This window comes from Trichosurus vulpecula, chromosome 6 (genome assembly GCF_011100635.1).
Source record: "Trichosurus vulpecula isolate mTriVul1 chromosome 6, mTriVul1.pri, whole genome shotgun sequence".
In the NCBI taxonomy this organism is placed as follows: Eukaryota; Metazoa; Chordata; class Mammalia; order Diprotodontia; family Phalangeridae; genus Trichosurus; species Trichosurus vulpecula.
The window spans coordinates 202,013,387-202,036,387 of NC_050578.1; the positions used below are offsets into that span (position 1 = coordinate 202,013,387).

General features: G+C 39.1%; 1 protein-coding gene across 1 annotated transcript in view; it reads right to left on the reverse strand.

The window, feature by feature from the left end:
- Positions 1 to 251: 251 nt before the first annotated feature.
- The window catches only part of EVC2 (EvC ciliary complex subunit 2), a 194,187-nt gene continuing 171,437 nt past the window's right edge, over positions 252 to 23,001 (reverse strand). Inside the window, 5 exon segments of the mRNA XM_036762385.1 lie at positions 252 to 908; positions 5,085 to 5,186; positions 7,177 to 7,373; positions 16,884 to 16,971; positions 17,529 to 17,743. Coding sequence (XP_036618280.1) covers positions 581 to 908; positions 5,085 to 5,186; positions 7,177 to 7,373; positions 16,884 to 16,971; positions 17,529 to 17,743 — 930 coding nt within the window. The 3' untranslated portion in view covers positions 252 to 580.

A 23,001-nucleotide genomic window follows, 5' to 3' on the forward strand; every position in this document is an offset into this window, starting at 1 on the left:
ATCCTGTACAGTTCTTATTATTTATAGTGACTAAATGTGTTCAACCAGGAAAATACTCCTGAATTCTTCCCATGTTCACAATACCCTCAGTCTTACACAGTGAACACATAATCATAACCAAAAAGAATCTGCACCCAAAGTAATAACAGAAGCATTTCTACATAGCTTGTTTCAAAACAAAATTTATTTTAAAATGGAACACATTTACACAAAAATAAAATATTGCAATAAACACAGGAACATGACTCCCTTTAGCAAACACAGTCCAATGACTCTCTTCTCTTAATGTGAAAGAGGTGACCTTGCCAAATGTCAAGGAAAATTGATGAGGGCTCTCAAGTCTATTTGTTCAGACTCGGTCGTGCACGCTGCCACTGTCCCAGCTTTGTTTTACGCCTTGCACTAGAGGTGCCTCCCCAGAAAGCAAATGTTCCCTGGGAAGTCCACTCTCAGACTCATTCCAACTAGGCAAAGATTAAAACAGAAACTGGGCCAATGGCTATGTGTGTGTCTGTTTCATATTTGCAACTTATAGTAAGGTTATACAAAAATACAAATGTATTTAAACTTTTATTGGCATTTAGAGGTCAATGTTCTGATTTTCAGCTGAAGGATAGAATTTCCTGTCCTCTTTACTCCCAGATGTTGAGGCAGCCAATGAGGCCTTCTTGGAGTTCAGAAAGCTCTTCTTCTTTCTCTTTGATGAGGCATACAGAGAGATGGTAGGCTCTTCTGGATTTCTGAATATGAAGACTTTCTCACCTGTGCTTAATAAGTCACTCATTTCTGCACCTCTGATCTGAACTTCAGAGGTCTGGCCAACATAATCTGCTGAAAGTTTTGGCAAACTTCCTCTTCGGAACAACGCCACTCTCTCCATGAGGGGAAGCTGTGTCTTCTTTAATATACTAAAAGAATAAGATATATAGGGTTAGAATCTTTAGGAAAAAAGACAACCTGGAGAATAAAATGAATATTATTTGTGTGCGTGTGCGTGCATGTGTGTGTGTGTGTTGAGGGGAACTGGAAAGGGCATGGTTCTTAGACTTGTGATTCCATCCATGTAGGGAATTCCTATAGCAGACACTCTTCCTACTCATTTAGATTAGGAATTCAGCTATAACTTATATTCACAGAGAACTGCCTGGGCCACTGAGAAGTTAAGTGGTTATATGATGAGTACATGTCAAATGTAGAACTTGAATCTGGGTCCTTTCAGACTCTAAAGTTAGTTCCCAATCTACCATGACACAATGCCTCTTTGTATGTAGGATAAGTTAAATAGAAGAGCAGCTCAAAGCCTATCTTTTATAGGAAGCCTTTCCTAGTCTCACCATTTCTCAGCCTCCCAAGTACCTTCTCTCTCAGATTGCCTTCTGACTACTCTGTATATATCCTATATGTGATATATGTGGCCCAGTGGATACGGTGCTGGACATGCAGTCAGGACAACTTGTTCAAATCTAGCCTCAGACACTTAGTCGTTTTCTGACCTTGGGAAGACATATAATGTCTGTTTGCCTCAGTTTCCACAACTGTAAAATAGGGATAGCAATACCTATCTCCAAGGGTTGGTGTGAGGGCCAATTGAGATAACATTTGTGAAATGCTGTTCCAACTTTAAAGTGCTATAAAATGCTAGTTGTATCATCATCATCACTATCACCATCATCCCTGGGAAACACGTCTACCCTTGGTCCAAGTATTTAAGGCTTCTGGACTCAGAAATGTCACAGAGAACTATCACAGAATTCTAGTAACAGGGTTATTGCACTGAGAGCTAGAGGGAGAAGGGGACGCAGAAGCCCTCTAGTCCAACCCTCTCATTTTGCTAGGTTGTGGGAATATGTATGTGTGTATGAATATACATGAAATTATGTATACATATATGTAATTATATACACACATATGTTACACATTAAACACATATACATGTTATATACATATACATATATTATATATACACATACATATCTATGCATAATATATACAATATAATGTATTATACATATAGGATAGTATAAATACTATATATCATACCATATAGAATGTTATATATACTATATATTATACAATATTTAATATTCTAGCATGTCTAATATAGTATAATTTACATAGTATGTATAATATAGTATAGTATACTATATATTATAATGTGTGGCATAATATAGTACATAAGGAATATATTAATAAATATAATACATAATTATATTTATGTATAGACATATGTTATTTTATACATACATACATAATATATACACATACAGGGATGTGTGTGTGTGTGTGTCTAATAATCCCTACTCTATGTGAGGTAGCTAAGTGTAGCAGAAAGAACACTAGTGTATTCATTAGTGAGGCATATTTTCAGAAGAGACTTTAAAAGATGAAATGACCTGACCAAAGTCATGATTGGAACCCATTTCCTCTGACTCCAAATTCACTGCTCTCTGTACACCACCGTATTCCTTTCTTGTGCTACCTACATCACAGGAATGTTGTGTGGAAAACCCTTCGTAAGCTTTCAAATGCTACTGAAATCTAAGTTGCTGTTGTTATTAACTTCAGGACTATAATTATCATTTCAGTTCAGTCTACAGCTTCTGTTCTGTTTGAGTTACTATGCTAGGAACTAAGGACAGAAAGATGAACTAAGGAAGCCCCTTTCTTCAAGAAGATTGTAACCTACTGGAGGAATTAAATATATTCACATGGAATTATGCAGTAGTAGTGACTGATAAGTAAAAGGAAATGCCCAGGCAAAATTTAATGACAGATTTTTAGGTGGCAGAATCCATTTTCACTTGAGGAGGGGGGCACCAGGGATGGCTTCATGGAGGAGGTAGGTCCCGGTGCTAGTTCAAGAGGAGAAATGTAGAGGGCTACGCTAGAGGAGGTCAAAGAAAGAATAGGGTGGGGAGATGGAGCTGAGAGATGGACTGTGACAAAGAACAAGAGACCCAGGGACCTCTGTTAAGGACTGGGCCACTCTGGGAAGCAGGAGGTCGGCCCAGAGTGACACAGTGGATGTCTGTCAGCCATGGAGCCATAGCTTGCTTTAAGCAATAAATAACAATAAGGTCAACTGATGATAGGCCTAGAATAATATGATGACATGAAATAAAGTGAGGATCTTGTTTCCTTTACTTGGGAAGGAAAAGTGTTTGTCAAATCTGGCTTTTATTGCTTATTCTTTTAGGGTACAAACAACATCTGTTCTTGGGATAATGAAGGAATAAATTGGGAACAAAGATTAATGTTTAATCAACTGTACTTGCTCACAAGCTGTGTTTAAATGGCTCTGAAACAACTGGTTGAGAAGGGAAAAATTCAGTCATTCACCAAGTCATTCACTTTACATGGTGTTAATGGACCAGTCTGGAATTTTTTTAAAATCAGACTGGATGATTTCTGATCACAAACTAAACTTCATAACAGAGGGAAAATAAGGGGCTTCATGTGGAAGGTGGTGTTTGAGCTGAGCCTTGAGTGAAGCTAAGGATTCTAAGATGCAGAGATGAGGCAGGAGTATGTTCCAGGTAGGGGAACCTAGCCCATGTAAATAAGGCCATAGAGATGAGAAGCTAAGTGTCAGAGAGGAAGAACAGTAAGAAGGCTAGGATGGCTGAATAAAAGGGGAATAATATGAAATGAGACTGGAAAGGCAGGTTGGGGCCAGGTTGGGGATGCCAAAGAGAGGAGCTCATATTTGATCCTGGGAGAAATAGGGAGCCACTGGAATTTAATGAGTAAAGAAGTGACATGGTGAGACCTGGGCTTTAGGTAAATCACTTTGACATTTGAGTACAGGATGGATTGGAGGAGGGAGTAGTGAAGCAGGGAGCCAAAGGAGGAGGCTATGCCATAATGCTAGCAAGAGGTGAGGAGAGCTTTTTTTTGTTGTTTTGTTTTTTTTTCTTCTTTCTTGTGATTCCCATGGGTTCTAATTCTTCTTCACATCATGACTAATGTGAAAATATGTTTAATATGAATGTACAAGTAGAGCTTATATCAGATTGCATGCTGTCTTGGGGAGGGGGGAGGAGAGGGAGGAGGAAAAAATTTAAAACTCAAAATCTTATGGAAGTGAATGTTGAAAACTAAAAATAAATAAATTATATAAAAAAATGGTGAGGAGAGCATGTACAAAGGTGGTGGCTATATGAGGAGAGAGAAGGGAATAGAAGCCAGAAGTGTGGACCATGTAGAAATGACAGGAGTCAGCCACTGATTGGATGTTTGATAAATCTAAGTCAGATAACAGAACAGTTACCAATATGTGTCTATGGCGGTATTTTCCTCACTAATTGTTTCTTATACTGATGAAATCACAGGTCTAGACGTCTTATAATAATCACCAATCCTCCTCCACTTTCTTCTCCCATCACCAATTCATTAATTAGCATTCTTTGGACATTGAGACCATTCCAAATCCCCCTAATGTATCCAGCTTCAACATTTCTTCATCTTGTATACAAGAATGGCATGAGAGACTTCATCAGATTCTTTGTGGAAATTCAGATATACTATGCCTAAGCATTCCCTGCCTCTACCAGTATAGAATACTAAAAACATCAGAAAAGTATGTGAACATAAGTCTTATTTATATGCACCTATCAATGTACTCTATTAATTTATCATTAAAATAGTTGACATAGGTAAGGGTATATTTTTAGAGGCAAGAAAGAGTTACTGGACTCTTGTATTCATCTAAAGTCCACCAATACTCTAAATTAGAGGTTTTTAGCTTGGGGTCCACAGAACCCCTTAGGCATCAGTAGACAGATTTCAAGGGGTCTGTGAAAGTGGATGGGGAAAATGGCGTCTTTATTTTCACTAGCTCCTAACTGAAATGGAGCATTTATTTCAATTGTAAATTTAACAAAAATATATTCTGAAAAGGGGATCCATAGGCTTCATCAGTCTGCCAAAAGACACCAGGACACAAAAAAGTTTAAGGACCTCTATTCTAAATAAAGATTTCCCACCCAAGCCCAGCATCCATGAGCTTCTGAAGTGAGTGCAGGTGATAGGCAGCAGAATAGATTAGTTTCCCCCTTTTGGAAATTGTGAAAGCCTGTCATTACCTCTCTTTCTTCTTCTGAGCTGAAAGTGTCTTTTCTAATCCTGTGCTGATCAGATCTTGTCTTAGTTTGATCTCTAAAGCTTCCCACAGCTCCTGGTGCTTCCTAAAAGCAAAAAAAAAAAAAGAAAAAAAGGAAATCTTAACATTTTTTCTGGTCTAAGAGTATTTTAAGATGAAAAATAATCATTAGTTTGAAGAGAAAACATAATAGCTCGATCTGCCGCTGAGCTCCCCAAAATACAAAGGTACATGCAGGGATGACTGGGTATACTCTTTATGTCTTGAAATTTCTTCTGAAGACGTGTGGCTAGTGGAGAAAGAACTGGAAGGGTTGTTGGACTTAGCGTTAGAAGGGACCTTAGAGATCATCTGGGCTAGTTTGGAATCAAAGGGCCGCGCTCAAAGACGTAGCGGGCCACATGTGAAGTCAAGGGGCCTCACTTGAGGACCTATAGGACCATATGTGGCCTCGAGGCCGCAGATTCCCCACCCCTGCCAATCTACTTATTTTACAGATGAAGAAACTGAGGATTCCAAAGGTTAAATAACTCAAGGCCACACAGGCAGCAAGTTGCAAAACCCATATTCTTCGGGTCTTTTGACTAAAAATCTAGCTCTATGTCCACTGTGCTATACTGTGCTATACTTGCCTTTCTGGTCTGATAAGGACCAAACTACAGGGCTCCAGTATCCCTTCTGGGACTGACATTCTACCATCCTGGTTAGAGAAAGTTAATAAAAGAGGCAGAGATTAAGGCAAGCCTTAAAGGGCCAGAAGGATCAATTCTAGTTACAAAAGTCAATATCTTATAAAACCTAAAGCAATAAGTTAAAGTTCACTAAATTATTATACTTCGACACCTGGGTGGACCTAAGAGAACCATGGATATCTCTTCCACCTAAGCAAATAGTAACCCATCCAAGCCTTTTTACCTTATGGGACTCTAGTTCATGTTGGCATTAATCCCCCAGGAAGGATCTATATTACACTATACTATATACACCAAAGGATGCTTTCACTATGCTAGGTATTCTATATGGAACAAGAAAAATGAAATGATGCCCTGCCCTAGAGGAGCTTTGGAAATATATAACCTATTCTTTAGAGACTTCATCTAAATCAATACAATTGTGGAATCCAGCGCAACATCTGGGCTCTTATTTCTCAAACCAACCTCATTCTCATGGCAGACTTTTTTCACTAGTCACACATGTCCTTATGTTGTCTTTTATATTATTTCTGGTCCATAAATCACTACTGGTGATGTTTTGCTGTCTATTTACACTATTTATACCCAATAAGTTAATTGCCCTAAATGGAATTAAAAAGGAAGATGTACCAAATCATCTAATAGAGTGGAAAGACCCCGGAGTGTCGAGCCAGAAAACTGGAAGGTAATGGAGTACAGTAGAATGAGTAATGATTTGGAGGTCAGAAGATCTGAATTCAAATCATGACTCTGCTCTTTTCTATTTGGGAACTTTAGGAAAGTCATTTAATTTTTGTAGGCCTCAATTTCCTCATCCGTAAAATGGAAGGAGATGAGACTTCTTGTTTTTCACTGGTTTTTCAGTCATGTCTGATTCTTCATGACCCCGTTTGGGGATTTCTTGGCAAAGATACTGGAGTGGTTTCCCATTTCCTTCTCCAGCTCATTTTACAGATGAGGAAACTGAGGCAAACAAGGTTAAGCGACTTGCCCAGGGTCACACAGCTAGGAAGTACCTGAGGCCATAGCTGAACTCAGGAAGATGAACCTTCCTGACTCCAGGCCCAGCACTCTATGCACTGCACCACCTCCCTGCCCTAAGACTCGAGTCTCAGCTCTGCTATTTATATAAATTTGGCTAGATTACTTAAATTCTGAGTTTTAGTTTTGTTTTCTGAAAAATGATGAGGGTTTGGGGGAAGGAGATTAGATGGTCTCTATGGTCCGTTCTGGCTTTAAATATTACTAATTTTTAGAAAAAGACCTAAAGATGCATGCCTACAAACACTCATAGTGAAATATACAAGTAATTCCCTAAAGCAATTGACTTCATTCACCTTCCCTGAACCAAACTTCCTCCCCCAAGCCTGACAAAGAGCTCACCTCTTCATACTGCTGTCTGCAGGTGCTTCATTGTTGTCACTTTCAATGAGGTTGTCTGCATACTTATCACTGACTGCATCCAGAACAGAGAGGAGCTCTGTCTGTGAACTTGAAGGCAGCATCGAGCTTAGTAGCCTGTGCAACATCCCCACTGGCACCTTTGTCAGCTTGGATAAATAAGACGCCAGTCGCAGCTCCTAGCGGAGTTAATGGAGAGAGTTCAAACGCCGGCAGTTCACGACCTTCGCGATGAGCAGTTTTTAATTTCATTCAGCCTTATAAGTTTTCTTCCAGAGGGATAAAAGTTTTAGCAGTTCAGCTCTGCCAATACTTTCTCAGATCCTCAGATCTCTCTCTCTCCCTCCCTCTCTCCCTCTCCCTCCCTCTCTCTCTCTCTCTCTCTCTCTCTCACACACACACACACACACACACACACACAAAAAGCCCTTATGGCTTAGTCAGCAAAATATGTCCCTTTGACAATTTCCATCATTACTGATCACTCCTAGTTCTTATCTCTGCCTAGGGCAAAAGAACCAAGCTTTGGTTTATAGCAGACAACATCCACTTAAATGAATCAAAACTTGCAGAATTTATTTGATATAAAAGAACAAATTTTTTATATGAAAATAACTCATCTGAACATGTCAAAGATCTGTGTCTTCTCTGGTTTGGGTGCTGACTCTCCTATGTGTATGTGTGTAATATATCTATCTATCCATATTTATATCTATCTATTTATCTATATCACAACTCCCCCTACTTCTAATTGTATTTTAGTATAGTAGAGGCATCAAATACGGGCCTGCAGGCCACAATACTCCCCAGTGAGGACCAAACCAGATTAAAATGAAATTGGGAAAAAATTATTTAACAAAATATACAAAAATAAAATAACATGTGGACAATCTAGGTCAATCACTGAACCACTGAGATTCTTGTGTACGGTTTAGTCACCTCCATTTCCATTTGAGTTTGACACAATACTTCAGTCAATGGTTTTCATGAGTCGCTGTGACCAAAAACAGCCTTTACCAACCCTCTGATCCCAAACTTATCCACATATAACTATGATAGTTTCTTGACAAAAGATGCCTAGTCCATTGTTGGGTCTATACTCAAAAAATCTTAACCTGTTATTGCTTAGAGCAGACTTCTATGACTTTCAAGAACATAAAATCACTTCCAAGTCATTATGAGGCATCAAACCATGGAGTCAGAGCTACAAAAGATCTCAGAGGTCATCTAGTCCTATCCCTTCATTTTGTGGATGAAGAAATTTAGGCCAAAAGAGGGGAAGTGATTTGTTCACAGTCACATAGTAAACAGAAGTGGTGGGCTACAATCCATTGCTCAAAGGGCTAGTTTAGCTGAGATGAAAATAGCTTAACAAATTAAAAATCTGAAGGAGACACCTGTGAATTCTACCTCATGGGATGCTGAAAAGATCAAGAGAGATAACATGTGTAAGAAAACTTTGGTAAAAATACAAAGCAATGCATTGTCTAAAGGGCCGCCATCACACCAAGAAGCAAGAAACACGGGGTGGTGGAAAGAGCTCTGATTTAGGATGAAGGGGACTGGAGCTCTTGTCTCAATTCTGCCACTCATGTCTTCTGAGACCTCATGCAAGCCTCTTTTCCTCATCTGTAAAATGGACAGACTAATCTAGATGACTGAAGTTTTCAGCTCTGACATTCTATGACTACGTATTTATTGTGGGAAGGGGGGTAGCATGATATGGTGGTAAAACAAAATAAACCCTTGCCTAGGTGTCAGAAGACCTGGGTTCAGACCTTAACATCTACCACTTACTAATCATGAAGGTAGAATCACCCATCTCTTTGAGCCTCCAATTGTTAATCTGTAAAATGGGTTTATTAACACTTACACCACATAGGATCACAGGATTTGGAGCAAGAAGGATCCCTAGACATCATTTATTTCAACCATCTTGTGTTACATTGGAAATAATGGAGGCCCAGAGGGTGTAACTTGTTCAAGGTCAGATGGGTAATCAATGGAGATGGCATTCAAATGTAGTGAGTTCAGGGCTCTGTACACTATGCTCCTTCACAGGATTGTTGGGTGATAATGAATTTAGAAGTGCTTTGTAAACAGTAAAGCATTATGAGTTAGTAATTATTATTATCAAATGAAGTTATAGATAGGAAGTGCCTTTTAACTATAAAGCAACACATAAATATAAGTAACTTTAAAGATAATAATAAATATACAATCCTGCTTTAGGGAACCACAGAATGCAAATACTTTGTCAGGAAGATGGAGTTGGCAGCAGTGTAGAGATTGAGGACAGGATGCAGAGAAAACAGATTGGGGGCAGGAGAATAGCTCTATCAGAGTTGTAGCTATCAATGGAAAGTAAGAGACAGAGAGAGAGAGAGAGAGCCAGAGAAGAGACAGAGAGCGAGACAGACACAGAAAGAGACACACACAGAAAATGAGAGAATATAAGATCAAAATGTTCAATTTCACTAAAACAAACTACACAGATTTCTCATATTTGGCCAAAATTCAATAATCATTGATTAATATATTCCTATTCTGAACAGACTGGGGACCGACTAACATGAAAATCCTGAAATGAAGAGTTTTCTGAACTACATTTGATCTTGGATCAGTTTTTCTTGATCAGATGTGAAAATAAACTTTAAATTATATATTTGGGGCAATTAAGGTTTTCATATTCCCAATCACTATTAGAAGGTTTATTTGAGAACCAATGGAAAAGGGGAGGAGGCAGTGAATTGAAAAGGAATGAGATTCGAACTCCCCCACAATAAAGATCCCTATGTGTAATCATAATTCATGGATTATGCTCCTCAGCAGGTTTCTGTAATGGGTCAGAAAGGCAGTGGTGAGGAGGGAAGGCATTTCTGGAACGGGGGGAGAACCTGTTCAAAGATATGAAAATGAGAGGAGTGCCAAATTTAGGGACTAGCTAACAGGCTAATTTGGATGAATGTAGAATGTGCACAAAATAGTAATATGGTAATAGTATGTTGCTCTCAGTGCTATCCTTGGAGCTATCAAGGATGCAATAGAACTTTTAAGTCAGGAAGTTACAATCTTTCATATACTTAAAGTTAGAAGGAATGTCAGGGGCCATTTACTCCCAGATCCACCTCTCTATAACATCCTTAACATATGAAGTCATTCAGCCTCTGCTCTGTCACCTGCAGTGAGAGAGAAGTCATTCCCCTTAGAGGCTGCTCATTCCATTTCTTAACAGCATTTTTCTTAGGTTGAACTGAAATTGGTATCCATCATTATAATTTCCAGCAGGTACCTGAGCAATCCTAAATGCACTGAGGCGCAAGACACCAGGGTTACAATCTTGATGTGCTGCTTACTTGCCCTGTGACCTTGAGCAAGTCATTTTCCCTCAATGAGCATCAATTTAAAAAAAAAATCTGTGACAGGGGGATAATCATACTTCTATAACCTATGTCACAGAGTTATCAAGATGATCAAATGAAATAATGTGGGAATTATATCAAGACCATAAATTCGTTCAGCAGTACTATGCTAGATTCTGTATATAGGACAAGAAAAATGAAATAATCCCTATCCTAAAAGAGTTTATAATTTCCTGGTAATTTCTAACACATTCACAGATAAGGAAATACAAAGTAATTTCAAGAAGGAAAGGCTTAGCAACTGGATAGCTCAGAAAAAAAGGCTTCATGTAGAAGGAAACTCATTGTTATAGTCTTGAATGAAGTCAGGCATTCTAAGAGGTGGAGGTGAGGAGGGAAGGCATTCCAGGAATTTCTGTTCAAAGACAGAAAGAGAGGAGATGGGATGCCAAATTTAGGGACTAGCTAATAGGCCAATTTGGATGAATGTAGAGTGTGCACAAAATAGTAATATAAAATAAATCTGGAAATGTAAATGGGAGTCAGGTTGTAGACAGCTTAAATGTCAGGCTGAGGAGATTGAATTTTATCTTAGAGAAAATAGGGACCTATTGATGATTTGGGGAGTAGGTGAGCCAATCAGCTAACTAATATTTATTAAGGGCCTATTATGTGCCAGTCATACTGCTAAGAGCTATAAGGAAAAGCAGAAGACAATCCCCAAGAGCTAATGTGAGTCATATGGTCAGACCTGTATCATGGGAATATGAGAATATTAATATGGCAGATGTGGTTGATGGGTTAGAAAGGAGAGAGACCTGATGCACAGAAACTAAACAACTATGATAATGATCTAGGCTAAGGGAAATAAAGATCTGAAGTAGGAAAACAGTCTATGTGAACGGAGAAAAGGAAATGGATGAGAGATGTGGTTGAGTTGAAACTGACAAGACTTGACAACTAATTGGATAGAGGAGTGTGTGTGTATGAAAAGGGAAGGAAAGTGGAGATGATTCAAGGTTGTAAACCCGGGTGACTAAAAGAATGAGGGAGTTCTGAGGGGGGTTTCCTACAATAGTAGGAAAGGTAGAGAGTTCCATTATGGAAATGTTGCATTGAAGACACCTCAAGGACAACTAGGTGGCACTATCAAGCACTCAGGACAAGGGAGTGATAAAATCTGAACATACTGATTTGCGGCTCATTTGCATAGAGATAGTCATTGAACTGATGGGTGGTAATGATAGAACTGACATTATTGAGAATGCAGAGAAAAAATTAAAAGGGTATAGGAGGAAGTCAATGGGGATACCCATGCTTATTAAGTAGAAAAATAGATGATAGGAGGGTAGAAGGTGTATTATCATTATTCCCAGTGTCTCTGTCCTTGTTGTTATTCAGTCATTTCAGTCATGTCTGACTCTTTTGACCCCATTTAGGGTTTTCTTGGTAAAGATACTGGAGTGGTTTATCATTTCCTTTTCCAGCTCATTTTACAGATGAGGAAACTGAGGCAAACAGGGTTAAATTCCTTGCCCAGGGTCACACAGCTAGTAAGTGTCTGAGGCCATAGTTGGAACTCAGGAAGATGAGACTTTAGATCTGGTACTCTATCCACTGTGCCATGTAGCTGCTAGTAGTACCTAGTAGGAACTTAATGTTTATTGAATGGAATTGATTAAAATCCAGCAAAGGAAATTGAGAAAGAACATTAGATAGATAGAATAAGAAGTAGGAGGAAAGCCAAGAACCATTCTTAGATCCACAAGGAAGAGGTGGTTGACCAAGTTGAAGATAAGAACTATGCATATGTAAGCTATCATTGTCATTATTATCATTAACATTTGAAACATCAGTTATCATTACATAGTTATTGTGAATGTAAAATATTGTGTTGTACCCGTACTTATATAAATGCAAATATTAAATGGAAATTAGTTTTCTAAATAAATTTCTAATAAAATTTTCAAAAAGTGCAATGTATGACATATAATTTAAAATATTGTTGCAACAATTCAGCTAGCAGCTCCTGTGGGGGTGAAAAACCAACACAAACCCAACAACAAGAATGCTGCAAGCACAGGTTCTTTTGATCTGCTTTACAGAGGAAAGTAGCATTAAGGGGTTAACAATCTTATTTTAATCCAGCATACAAATATCATTCACTTAGTTCAGGGGAAAAGCCAGCATCCTGAACTTTAGAGCAAATACAAACAGACCAAATGCAATTCATAGTTACCAAGAAAACACCTGGGTTGATGAGCCGGGAGGCTCTTACAGTGGCTGCCCAGAGTTCCGCACCAACACTCTTCCAGTAAGTGAGAGCCTCAAGCAAATAGCTCTGTTCTCTCTTTTTACACACTCTTTAGCCATCATCAAATGTCATCTGAGCGACCAGAACTCAGGATCCTACTATTGGCTCTGGTATTAGCAACTCCCCTTAGGACCCTGAGAGTCCACATAGGCTTAGCACCTAGTGGATAGGGGTTTGGGCCTGGGGCTTTACACCTAGTAAGGCTCAATAAAAGACACTTAATTAATCATTCTAAAACAGTAAGAAAGTCCCAACTTAATTGCCAATACAGGTATCACCCCAATATCATTTATCTTATTTTTCTCTACTACTATTTGTGCAAATTATTTTCCCTTTCTGGGTCTTAATTTCCCCATTCATATAATATAGGTGTTAAGTATCAGACGGACTGTGGGAAAAAAAGCATATGAATACATTGTTGGTGGAGCTAACTAATTCAGTCATTCTGGAAAGCAATTTGGAACTTTGCCCAAAAGGCTAATTTACTATGCATATTCTTTAACCTAGCAGTACTGACACTAGGCCTATACTGCAAAGAAATCAAAGAGTGACAAAGGACCCACATGTATGAAAATATGTACAGAAACTCTTTTTGTAATAGTTAAGAACTTGAAACTAAGATAGAGTCAGGATTGGATGAATAAATTACGATATAAAGATGTAATGGAAAACTACTCTGCTATAAGAAAAGATAAAATGGACAGTGGCAGTGAAGCCTGGGAAGAGCTGTATGACCTGGTGCAGAGGGAAGGAAGAAGAACAAGGAGAACCATCTATACAACAACACTGTAGAAACAAACTACTTTAAAAGATCTAAGATCTCTGATCAAAGCAAGGACCAACTATGATTCCAGGGGACCAGTGATGAAGCATGCCACCCATCTCCTGACTGAGAGGGGATAGACTTAGGATGAAGAATGAAACATATTTTTTGGAATGTTTATTACAAGAGTTTTGTTTTTCTTTAATTTTTTCCCTAGTGTCGGGAAGTGGTGGGAGGGAAAGAAAATCAAGTTTTTTGTTAATTAAAAATAAAGTAGCAGTGCTAGACATGGTGTTCTCCAAGGTAAATTTTAATTGTAGTAGTATGTGAGACTCACTCCATATTTCATAAAGTTACAATGATCCCAAAAATTTCTGATTATTTGAGCTTTCTAAAATTTACTTTTCTTAGAATTAGTTCCATTTTTTGCCACTAAATCATTGTGCATTTTTGTCAGCATTTCTTTTCCTGAACTTCATTTTTATCATCCAAAAAATGAAGGCTTTTAGGGTCCCTTCCTGCTCTCAAGATAAAGATTCTATGAATCCTGGCTCAGATACTGATTAGTCAGGGCAGGTGGTAGCTTCATGGCTACAGCACTAGGCCTGGAATCAGGAACACCTGAGTTCAAATTCAACCTCAGGGGCTAGTTAACTTGCTAACTGACCAAGTCATTTCACCTCTGTACAGTTTCCACATTGATAAAAGTGGAATAGGGCAGCTAGGTGGTGCAGTGAGTAGAGCACCGGCCCTGGACTCAGGAGATCCTGAGTTCAAATCTGGCCTCAGACACTTGACACACTCACTAGCTGTGTGACCTTGGGCAAGTCACTTAACCCCAATTGCCCTGCCTTCCTCCCTCAAAAAAAATCCAATAGATAAAATGGGAATAACAAAAGCAACAATCTCTCAGGGCTGTTGTGAGGAGAAAATGCGATAATATGTGTAAGTGTTCAGTATGGTGCCCATCACAGGGTCAACTCAATAAATGATGATTTTGTGCCTTTGCTCCCCCAATTACTAATGTATTAATAATCATTTACATGATGAAACTTACACAAAGTTATAAATTTTAAAAAGATGAGATAAACATGAATTAATATTCTATTCTAAAGTCAATGGGGAGCCAGTGGACTTTAATGAATAGGGAAGTGCCATATTCTGAGACGGAGGCTTTAGGAGAATCACTTTGGCAGCTGCGTGAAGAATAAATTGGAGAGGGGATGAAACAAGGCAGCAAGAGCAATTAAGAGGCTGTTCCAATAGTCCGTGTGAGGGATAATGAGGGCCTAACCTAGAATGGTGGCTATGTGAGAAAAAAAGGCACAGATGGGAGAGAAATGGAGGTAGAAGTGATCAGATTTGGGAAGTGATTGGATATGGGAGGGGAGAGGATGGGAGAGGGAGAGAAAAGGAGAGAGAGAAACAGAGGAAGGAGAGGGAGGAGGAGAAGGAGGGAGAGAGACAGAGAGGGAAGGAGGGAGAGACAGAGAGAAGGAGAGGGGAGGAAAGAGAGAGAGAGACGGGGGGGGGGGGAGGAGTCAAAGATGATGCCAAAGTCATAAACCCACATGACTGGAAGGATGTTAGTGCTTTTGGAAGTAATAGGAAGGTGTGTAAATGGGGTGGGTTTGGAGGGAAAGAAAACATCTGAGATGTATCTCAACCCATACCTGTTCATGTTTATGAGATTCAGTCTGGGCCAACCAAAATGAAAAAAGCAGGAGGGGGTGGTACCAGTCACTGCTCAAAGTACAGAGCCAAGACTCCAAAGGGCATCTGCTGCAGTCATGAGGTAATGGAATGGGAGGAGGAGGAGTAGTCCTGCTAAAGAGGCTTGGAATTTTACCAATGGCAATTGTGTGGCTGTTGCTGTGGGTACCTGGAGACAAGCTTGAAAGAGGTGGGGGTGGTTGGTAGCTTGCACCGGAAAGGGAGAGGTGGAGTGGAGAAATGTTAGGGGGTAAGAGTAGATGTCATTATATTGGAGACAAACCTCATGACTGACTATCACAGGGAGGGTAAGATGTTTGTACATCTTCTCATGCTCTGATTGGTTGATTGCACATCCCTTGGGGGTCAAGCCTTAATGATGCCTTGGCATTAGGTCACAGCCCCACTTTTGATACCACTGTGCTAAGGTCTTCCTTGCTTTAATAGTCTACATTCTTAGTTCCATTCCAGTCCAGCATTCTACATCCTGAGGTGTCTTGTAGCCCTAATATTCTATGTTCTAATCTACATCATAAAGACCATTCCAGTTCTAACATTCTATGTTCTGTGTTCTAAAATCTCTGGTTTGAGTGTCAGATAATATATTTTTCCTCCCAGAAGAGACAGGGTGAACTTTGGGTGTGGAATGTTACATACTCAATCTTGGTTGCTAGACTGGATAGTTTTGTTCCACATCGCAGACCCCCATGCACACATACACATACATAGAGTGTAAGATTGAAGGTTATTGGGAGATAATTAAAATGCAAAAAACCAAAAGGCACCAATGAAATATTTTTAAAATAAGACTAAAGGTAAAGGGACTTTCATCATAGTAAAACATTAAAATTTTTGTCATTTAGTATTTTATTTTGTCAGTTTGAATCCATTTGAATGCCAATGGTCAGGACCACCCCTAATTAAATCAATCATTTAACATAATATAAGTCTACTATAATGTATAGAGAGAGATAACTAGACATTTCAGATTGGAAGAGGATTCAGTCTCAAAAATGTGTTCTCTTAAGAGACTGGAAGAAAGCCTTTATTTCCAGAAGAACTGACCTGGTTTCCTAAAGTCCCTAATCTTTCAAAGCACAAATCCAAAGGTCATTTCCCATGAGACCTTTTCTAAAGCCTGAAGTTGTAGTGTTCTCTTTGTTCTTGAAATTAGTTAGCTTTACAGCATGTGTACTTTTCACTGCTCATGTTGTAACCCCCAATAGAATATTGGCCTCTCCTTGAGGACAGGGATGATCTTTTGCCTTTGCATCTTCAGCACCTGGGACAGCAACTGGCACATGGCAGTTACTTAGTAAATGTTTGATGAAATGAAAATGACATGCCTGGAACCAAGTAGCAGCCTTTCTTGGTCTTGGGTTCTAGAATGGGAATTCTGGGGACATTAATTTTGATATATTTTTTTCAATTTTCAATTTTTTAAAATTTTCATATTTGTCCCACTTCTTTTTTATGCCATTGTCCACATGAGGATCATCTGTGAACTTTCCATTCGAAGGGGGAAAAGGGTATTTACCTGGTTATAAAGGGTCAAAAATGTGTCCATCTCAATGTTCTCTAGCAAGTCTTCAAGCACAATGCTGTTCTGATGCTCCTCCCTTAAACTGAAGTAAAAACAACCTTATGTTAAATATAGAACTTATCTCAAGGTCAAGGGGAAAATGTTAAAACTCTAACTGACATCATCTTTTGGATATATGTTCATGGGAAGACAAAAGAAACAGGGCCTTCATGAAGTACTCTTGAAAAATGGATACCATTTTGTTTATGTTTTGTATCCCCAAGTGCCTCAAATATAGTAGTTATTTAATAAAATTTTGTTTAATTGGATTGACTAAATTCATTGTACCCTTTTCCATCATTGACCCAGATTGGTAAGGAATGGAAATATCCAGCTTTTCTATCAGGTCTAGAGTTTATTAACAAAACTTTAAAACATTCTGTAGAATTTCAGTGACTTATAATTGAAAAGGGCCTTATAGGTAAACTAGCCCACTCTCTCATTCAAAACAAGACATCTTCCTGGATCACTGCCATCCAGCATCCACTTGCAGACCTCCCAGGATAGGAAAATCACTACCACAAGAGACAAATCATTATTTTAGGGCATCTCTAATGTTAACTCCCAGTGTTTCTCAAACATGCCTTGCCACAGTCTTACCTTTGATTATGAAGCTCTAGTACTTTCTGAGACTTTGTCAGGGCCTGCCACAGCACAGCAGAAACCTGCCTTTCTGAATTCATTTCTCCAGTTTGACTCAAAAGGCCAACTCCTTCAGATATCCACTGCTGTCTGTCCATGATGGCTCGCTGCTGCAGTGCAGTCTCTCTGTGTACCAACTCATATTCCAGCTTCCTATCGAGCTCTTCAATCTCCTGCAGCAAGCCACATGGAAGAGAAAAGCAATGAATCAGGCTGGGGATGCAATTTTCTGTTGTGAAGAGTATAGTGCTTGTAGCATTTGGTTACTGGACAGCAGGGGCAGATGAACAATCTATCCCATGCACAAACAGATCCTTATTTACTTGCTGGGAGGAGTAATTGTTCTGGTTATTTGGATAGAGATGAGAATATCTATGGGTTTTTTATGTCTACAATTCTATGGCTTTGCATTCTCATTATAGCTAATGACAACAGATCCTAAAACTCTTGCTAGATCCATAGAAGGGCAGCTAGGTGGCATGATAATGCAAGGAGAATTGGGCCTGGAGTCAGGAGGTCTCATCTTCTCAAGTTCAAATCTGGCCTCAGACACTTATTAGCTGTGTGACCCTGGGCAAGTCACTTAACTGTTTGCCTCAAAAATGAGGGGGAGAAGTAAATGGCAAATCACTATAGTGTTTTTGCCAAGAAAACCCCAAATGGGGTCAGGAAGAGTTGGAAATAACTGAACAACTGCAAGGATTCATAGAGATATAAGAAATCTTAAGAGATCATTAAGTTATTTTACAGATAGGGAAACTGAGGCCCAGACTGGTGATAATTTGCTCAAGGTCACACAGTTAGTGGCAAAAATAGGACTAAAATCTGAGCTTCTAGGCTTCTAATCCTATAATCTAACAGAGAGGCATAAACTGATGGAAACATTATTTAGGCTTGAGTCTCATTTTTGCCACTTACTAGCTATGGAACCTTTGTCAGACGTTCCCTAGAGTTCAAGGTCTTCTACAATTTGGTTCCAACTTTTATTTAAAGTTTACCTCACATTCTCCTTAATACTATTTATTGTAATCAAACTGAACTACTCACCAGCACCCCCATTTTTGTCTTGCCCCTTCCCATGCCTGCCTTGGCTTACCATGCCTAACCTTGCAAATGCCAACTTCCAATTACTGAATCGTTCCCCTCAAGGCTTACCTCCAATACCACATGGTCTAGAAAGCCAAGTGGCTTTTTATTTTCTTATACATATGTCATATTTTTGTGTGTGTATACATACCATGCCCCATTAATAGAATATAAGTTCCTTGAGGGTAGCACCATTTATCATTTTTTTTTCACTTTTATCTCTAGCATAGTGCAAGGAACATAGTAGGTGCTTAATAATTGCTTGTTGAATTATGAGTTACTTGAAAAGCATTTTTCAAGTACTTACTATGTGCCAGGCTCTGTGCTAAGTGCCAGGGCACTTAGAAAGGCAAGATAAATTTGCCATGCTCCAGGAGTACATAGTCTAATTGAGTGGAATCTTTCTACAGCCTGAAATTAGTCATGCCACTCTGGGTCTCTTGTTGTGCTTTTCACAGTCTGCCTTATATGATAAATATTGGTGTATGTGTCCAATCACTCCATCCTATTGGAAGCTCTTCGAGGATGGCGCTTAATTAACGCTTATGGAATTGAAATTCTCTCAGCTCTGGCTTCTTCAGATTCAAAATGGGAGTCATGAGACCCCTTATACCTATCTCACTTTGCATAGTTGTTATGAAGATCAAATGAAACTGACCAGAAAGCATTTTTAACTATAAAGCACTATTGAAAGATTCATCAATCTTATCACTATCAAGAGCAAAGTCAAGGGATGATACCTAAAAATTTCACGAGTCATGATTCAAATGGGACTTTTCAATAACTCGTGTTCACTGTTCAATCATTTTTCAGTCACATCTGAATCTCTGTGACTCCATTTAGGGTTTTCTCAGCAAAGATACTGATACGGTTTGCCATTTCCTTCTCCAGCTCATTTTACAGATGAGGAAACTGAGGCAAGTGAGGTGAAGTGACTTGCCCAAGGTCACACAGCCAGTAAGTTTCTGAGGCCAGATTTGAACTCAGGAAGATGAATCTTCCTGATTCCAGGTCCGGCACTCTATCCATTGCACCACCTAGTTGCCCTGAATAATAACTCATTATTCAATAACCCATAAATAAGGTCAAATTTTTGATTGTCCTTTACAAGATTCATGCTATATGGGAGAGAGAAAAAAAGACAAGCATCTGATCTCCAGTAACATAATCTCAGTTTAGTTGAGACTGCTGAGGTCAGATTTACTATACAGAATTGTTTAAGTGGGTTTTTCTTTTAATTCTGTATTATAATTAAATTCCTTTTCTTGGGCAATCTCTTGTAAGGGACCAGATGGTTGTAAAGAGAACTCTTCACTTCCATTCATAACACAAGCCAACCTGAAGGAACTCTGAAATATTCAGTATTTCAAATGCAATGAATAGTCACTTGCCAGATGTCATATCCCCTCCCTAACCTCTTGGAGATATAAATAATGGTTGCTGGGCTGTTCTCAGTGTTTCACATGATTCCCCGACACCAATATCCATTCCTGAAATGAGGCCTCATCAAATGTCAAGCCCTCCTCAAGTGGAATGTTCAGGGATTCAGTGATGCAAGAAGATGGAAAGGGTGTTAGTGTTGTAATCAGAAGATGGAGGATAAAGTCCCAGGTCTACTGTTTCCTCGTTTGTCTCTGGTCAAGCTGTATGAGCCCATTGGTTTTCCCATTAGTAAATAATAATTGGTACTTACCACCTAACAGGGATGATGTGAAGATGATTTGTAAATCTTAAATTTGTATATAAAAGTGAGAAGCAACAAAGTGCAGCGGATGGAGTGTGGGACTTGAGTCAGGAAGACTGAGTGCAGACCCCATCCCAGGCACTCATTAGCTGAGTGACTCTGAGCAAGCCATCTGGATGATCCAAACCTCAGCAGATTCATCTGTTAAATAAGGGAGTTGGACTTGGTGGCCTCTCAGGTCGCTTCCGGCTATGCATTTATAATCCTCTCACCTGAGCCTTAAAGTCCTCATCTGTAAAATGGGGATGATAATGTTACCTACCTCACAGGGCTACTGTAGAAAATAATTGAGGCTGAGTGGAAAGACCACTGGGTTTGAATCTCACACTACATACTACTCTTTGCTCACGCAGCAAATAACCCCCTGGGCCTTGGTTTCCTCATTTGAGAAATAAGGCAATGTGACTAAATGACCTCAGAATCCCTTCTAGCTCTAAATCCTATGAATGCTGAGAATCCCTGAGCCCCTGACCTTATAGGATGGTGGTGAGCAAAAGTACATTACAGACCCCAGAGCGAGTCTGCCGGGCTCAATCTCCAATGAGATTTAATGGGGAAAGCTGTCCCAAGAACAGAACCTTGAATAGCACCTAGGCGGACTGTTCCAAATTAAGGCTTTGTCAGCATATGCTGTTGTGAAATGTTAGCACCACCAACTGTGTTGGTCAGAGGCCATTTTTTAATTTAAATATTGACCAAAAACCATTTTCATGGTGTAGGCAAGGGAAGAAGAGTGTTACTTGTCCCTGTTATCTGTACAGGCGGATCCACAGACAGGCCCTAAAGTGAAAGGGATGGTTTGTTCCTTCCTTGTATTTTGGATTTACATGCCTTCTCTATGAGAGGCAGCAGGGTACACAATAGCAACAATGCTATATTCACAGTCAGAGGTCCAGGGAGAGGAAATCTGATCTCTGATGTTTGCTGGCTCAGTGATCTTAGACAAGTCACTCTCTGGGCTTCATTTTCCTTGTCTGTCAAATAGCGGGCTGAACAAGAAAATTTCTAATGCCCTTTCCAATTTTAAAGCCTGTGATCCCATGTAGATAGCAAAATAATAATAATAATAATAATAATTCAGAAAGTTCTCTACAATTCCTAAAGCACAGTACATGCCTTAGCAGAAGTAACAAACTTGCCATCTCTCCAAAAAACACCTGAGTGCTGCCCCAACCAGATTAAAAAGTAATTAGGAAATGTTTAACAAATATGTTATTTAATCTATATATTTGATAATATATATTATATATACTATTATATATTCATTAATATATAATGTTTAACAAAATAAAAATACAATACAACATGGATAATGTTAATCTGTAGTTTTCTCAGTCACTATGCAGCAATAGGGATCCATTTCCATTTGAATCTGATGCCATGGCCTCAGAGTATTTAATCATCCTTCTTTTATGGATGAGGAAATTGAGATTCAAAAAGCTTTAAGTAATTTTTCCGAGGTCACAGTTAATGACAGAAACAAGATCCAAACCTATGTCTCCTGGTGTTAAGATGATTTTTCCCTACTTTTCGGTGAATATAAAAAAAAGAAAAAAAAATTGGTGGAAAGAAACAAAATTTAAAAAAAAAACTTTTCTGTGGAAAAAAGTTGAATAAAATTTTTTTGTTGTTGTTGTTGTTTTTTTTTTCTTTTTTTGCTTTTTGGCAGGGCAGTTGGGGTTAAGTGACTTGCCCAAGGTCACACAGCTAGTACAAGTGTCAAGTGTCTGAGGCCGGATTTGAACTCAGGTCCTCCTGACTCCAGGGCCAGTGCTCTACTCACTGTGCCACCTAGCTGCCCCTAAAAAATTTTTTTTACAGAAAAATGAAGAGAAAAAAATGTACTACAGGTCTTTGCCTGTTGTAGCTAGTTTAGTGAATGAAAAAAAAAAGGCACATTGTTTACCAGAATATGAGAGTAACTGACTTATGCCAGTAGAAACGGGCTGGCAGCTCCTTCCCTTTCCATCCTGAATTCCTATTATCCCTCTTCACTGAATCTGTGCTCTGGCACCAAATGGCTCTCCTCATCTTGTCTTGATCTCATACACAAACAAGCATTTGTGTAGTCTCTTCCACATGTGTGCTTGGAACATATCTGCCCTCTTCTCTGCCTTTGGGAATCCTCTTCCCTCGAGGTCCAGCTCATGTGCCACATCCCCCATAAAGTCTTCCCTGATCTGCCCAGCTAAAATTTCGCTGTGCCTCCCGAAATTTCCCTAGAGCATTTGTCTGGGTGTGGGCACAGCAAGGTGGCATAGTGGAGAGAGTGCTTGACCTGGAGTCAGGAAGATCTGAGGTCAAATCCAGCCTCAGACACTTACTAGCTGTGTCACCTAAGTCACCTAACCTCTTTTTGGCCCAGCTTCTTCATCTGTAAAATATGCACCTACTTCTGAGAGTTATTAATATGAGGATCAATTAAGATGACGTTTGTAAAGTGTTTATCACAGCATGTGACACATATTGGGTGCTGTATAAATGTTAATCATTATTGTTATTATTATCGAAAATAATATTTCTTCTATGCTGCAATCACATTATACTAAGAAAGGACTTCAAAAATCTATTTCCTATAGTGCTTCATGTGTTTATACCATG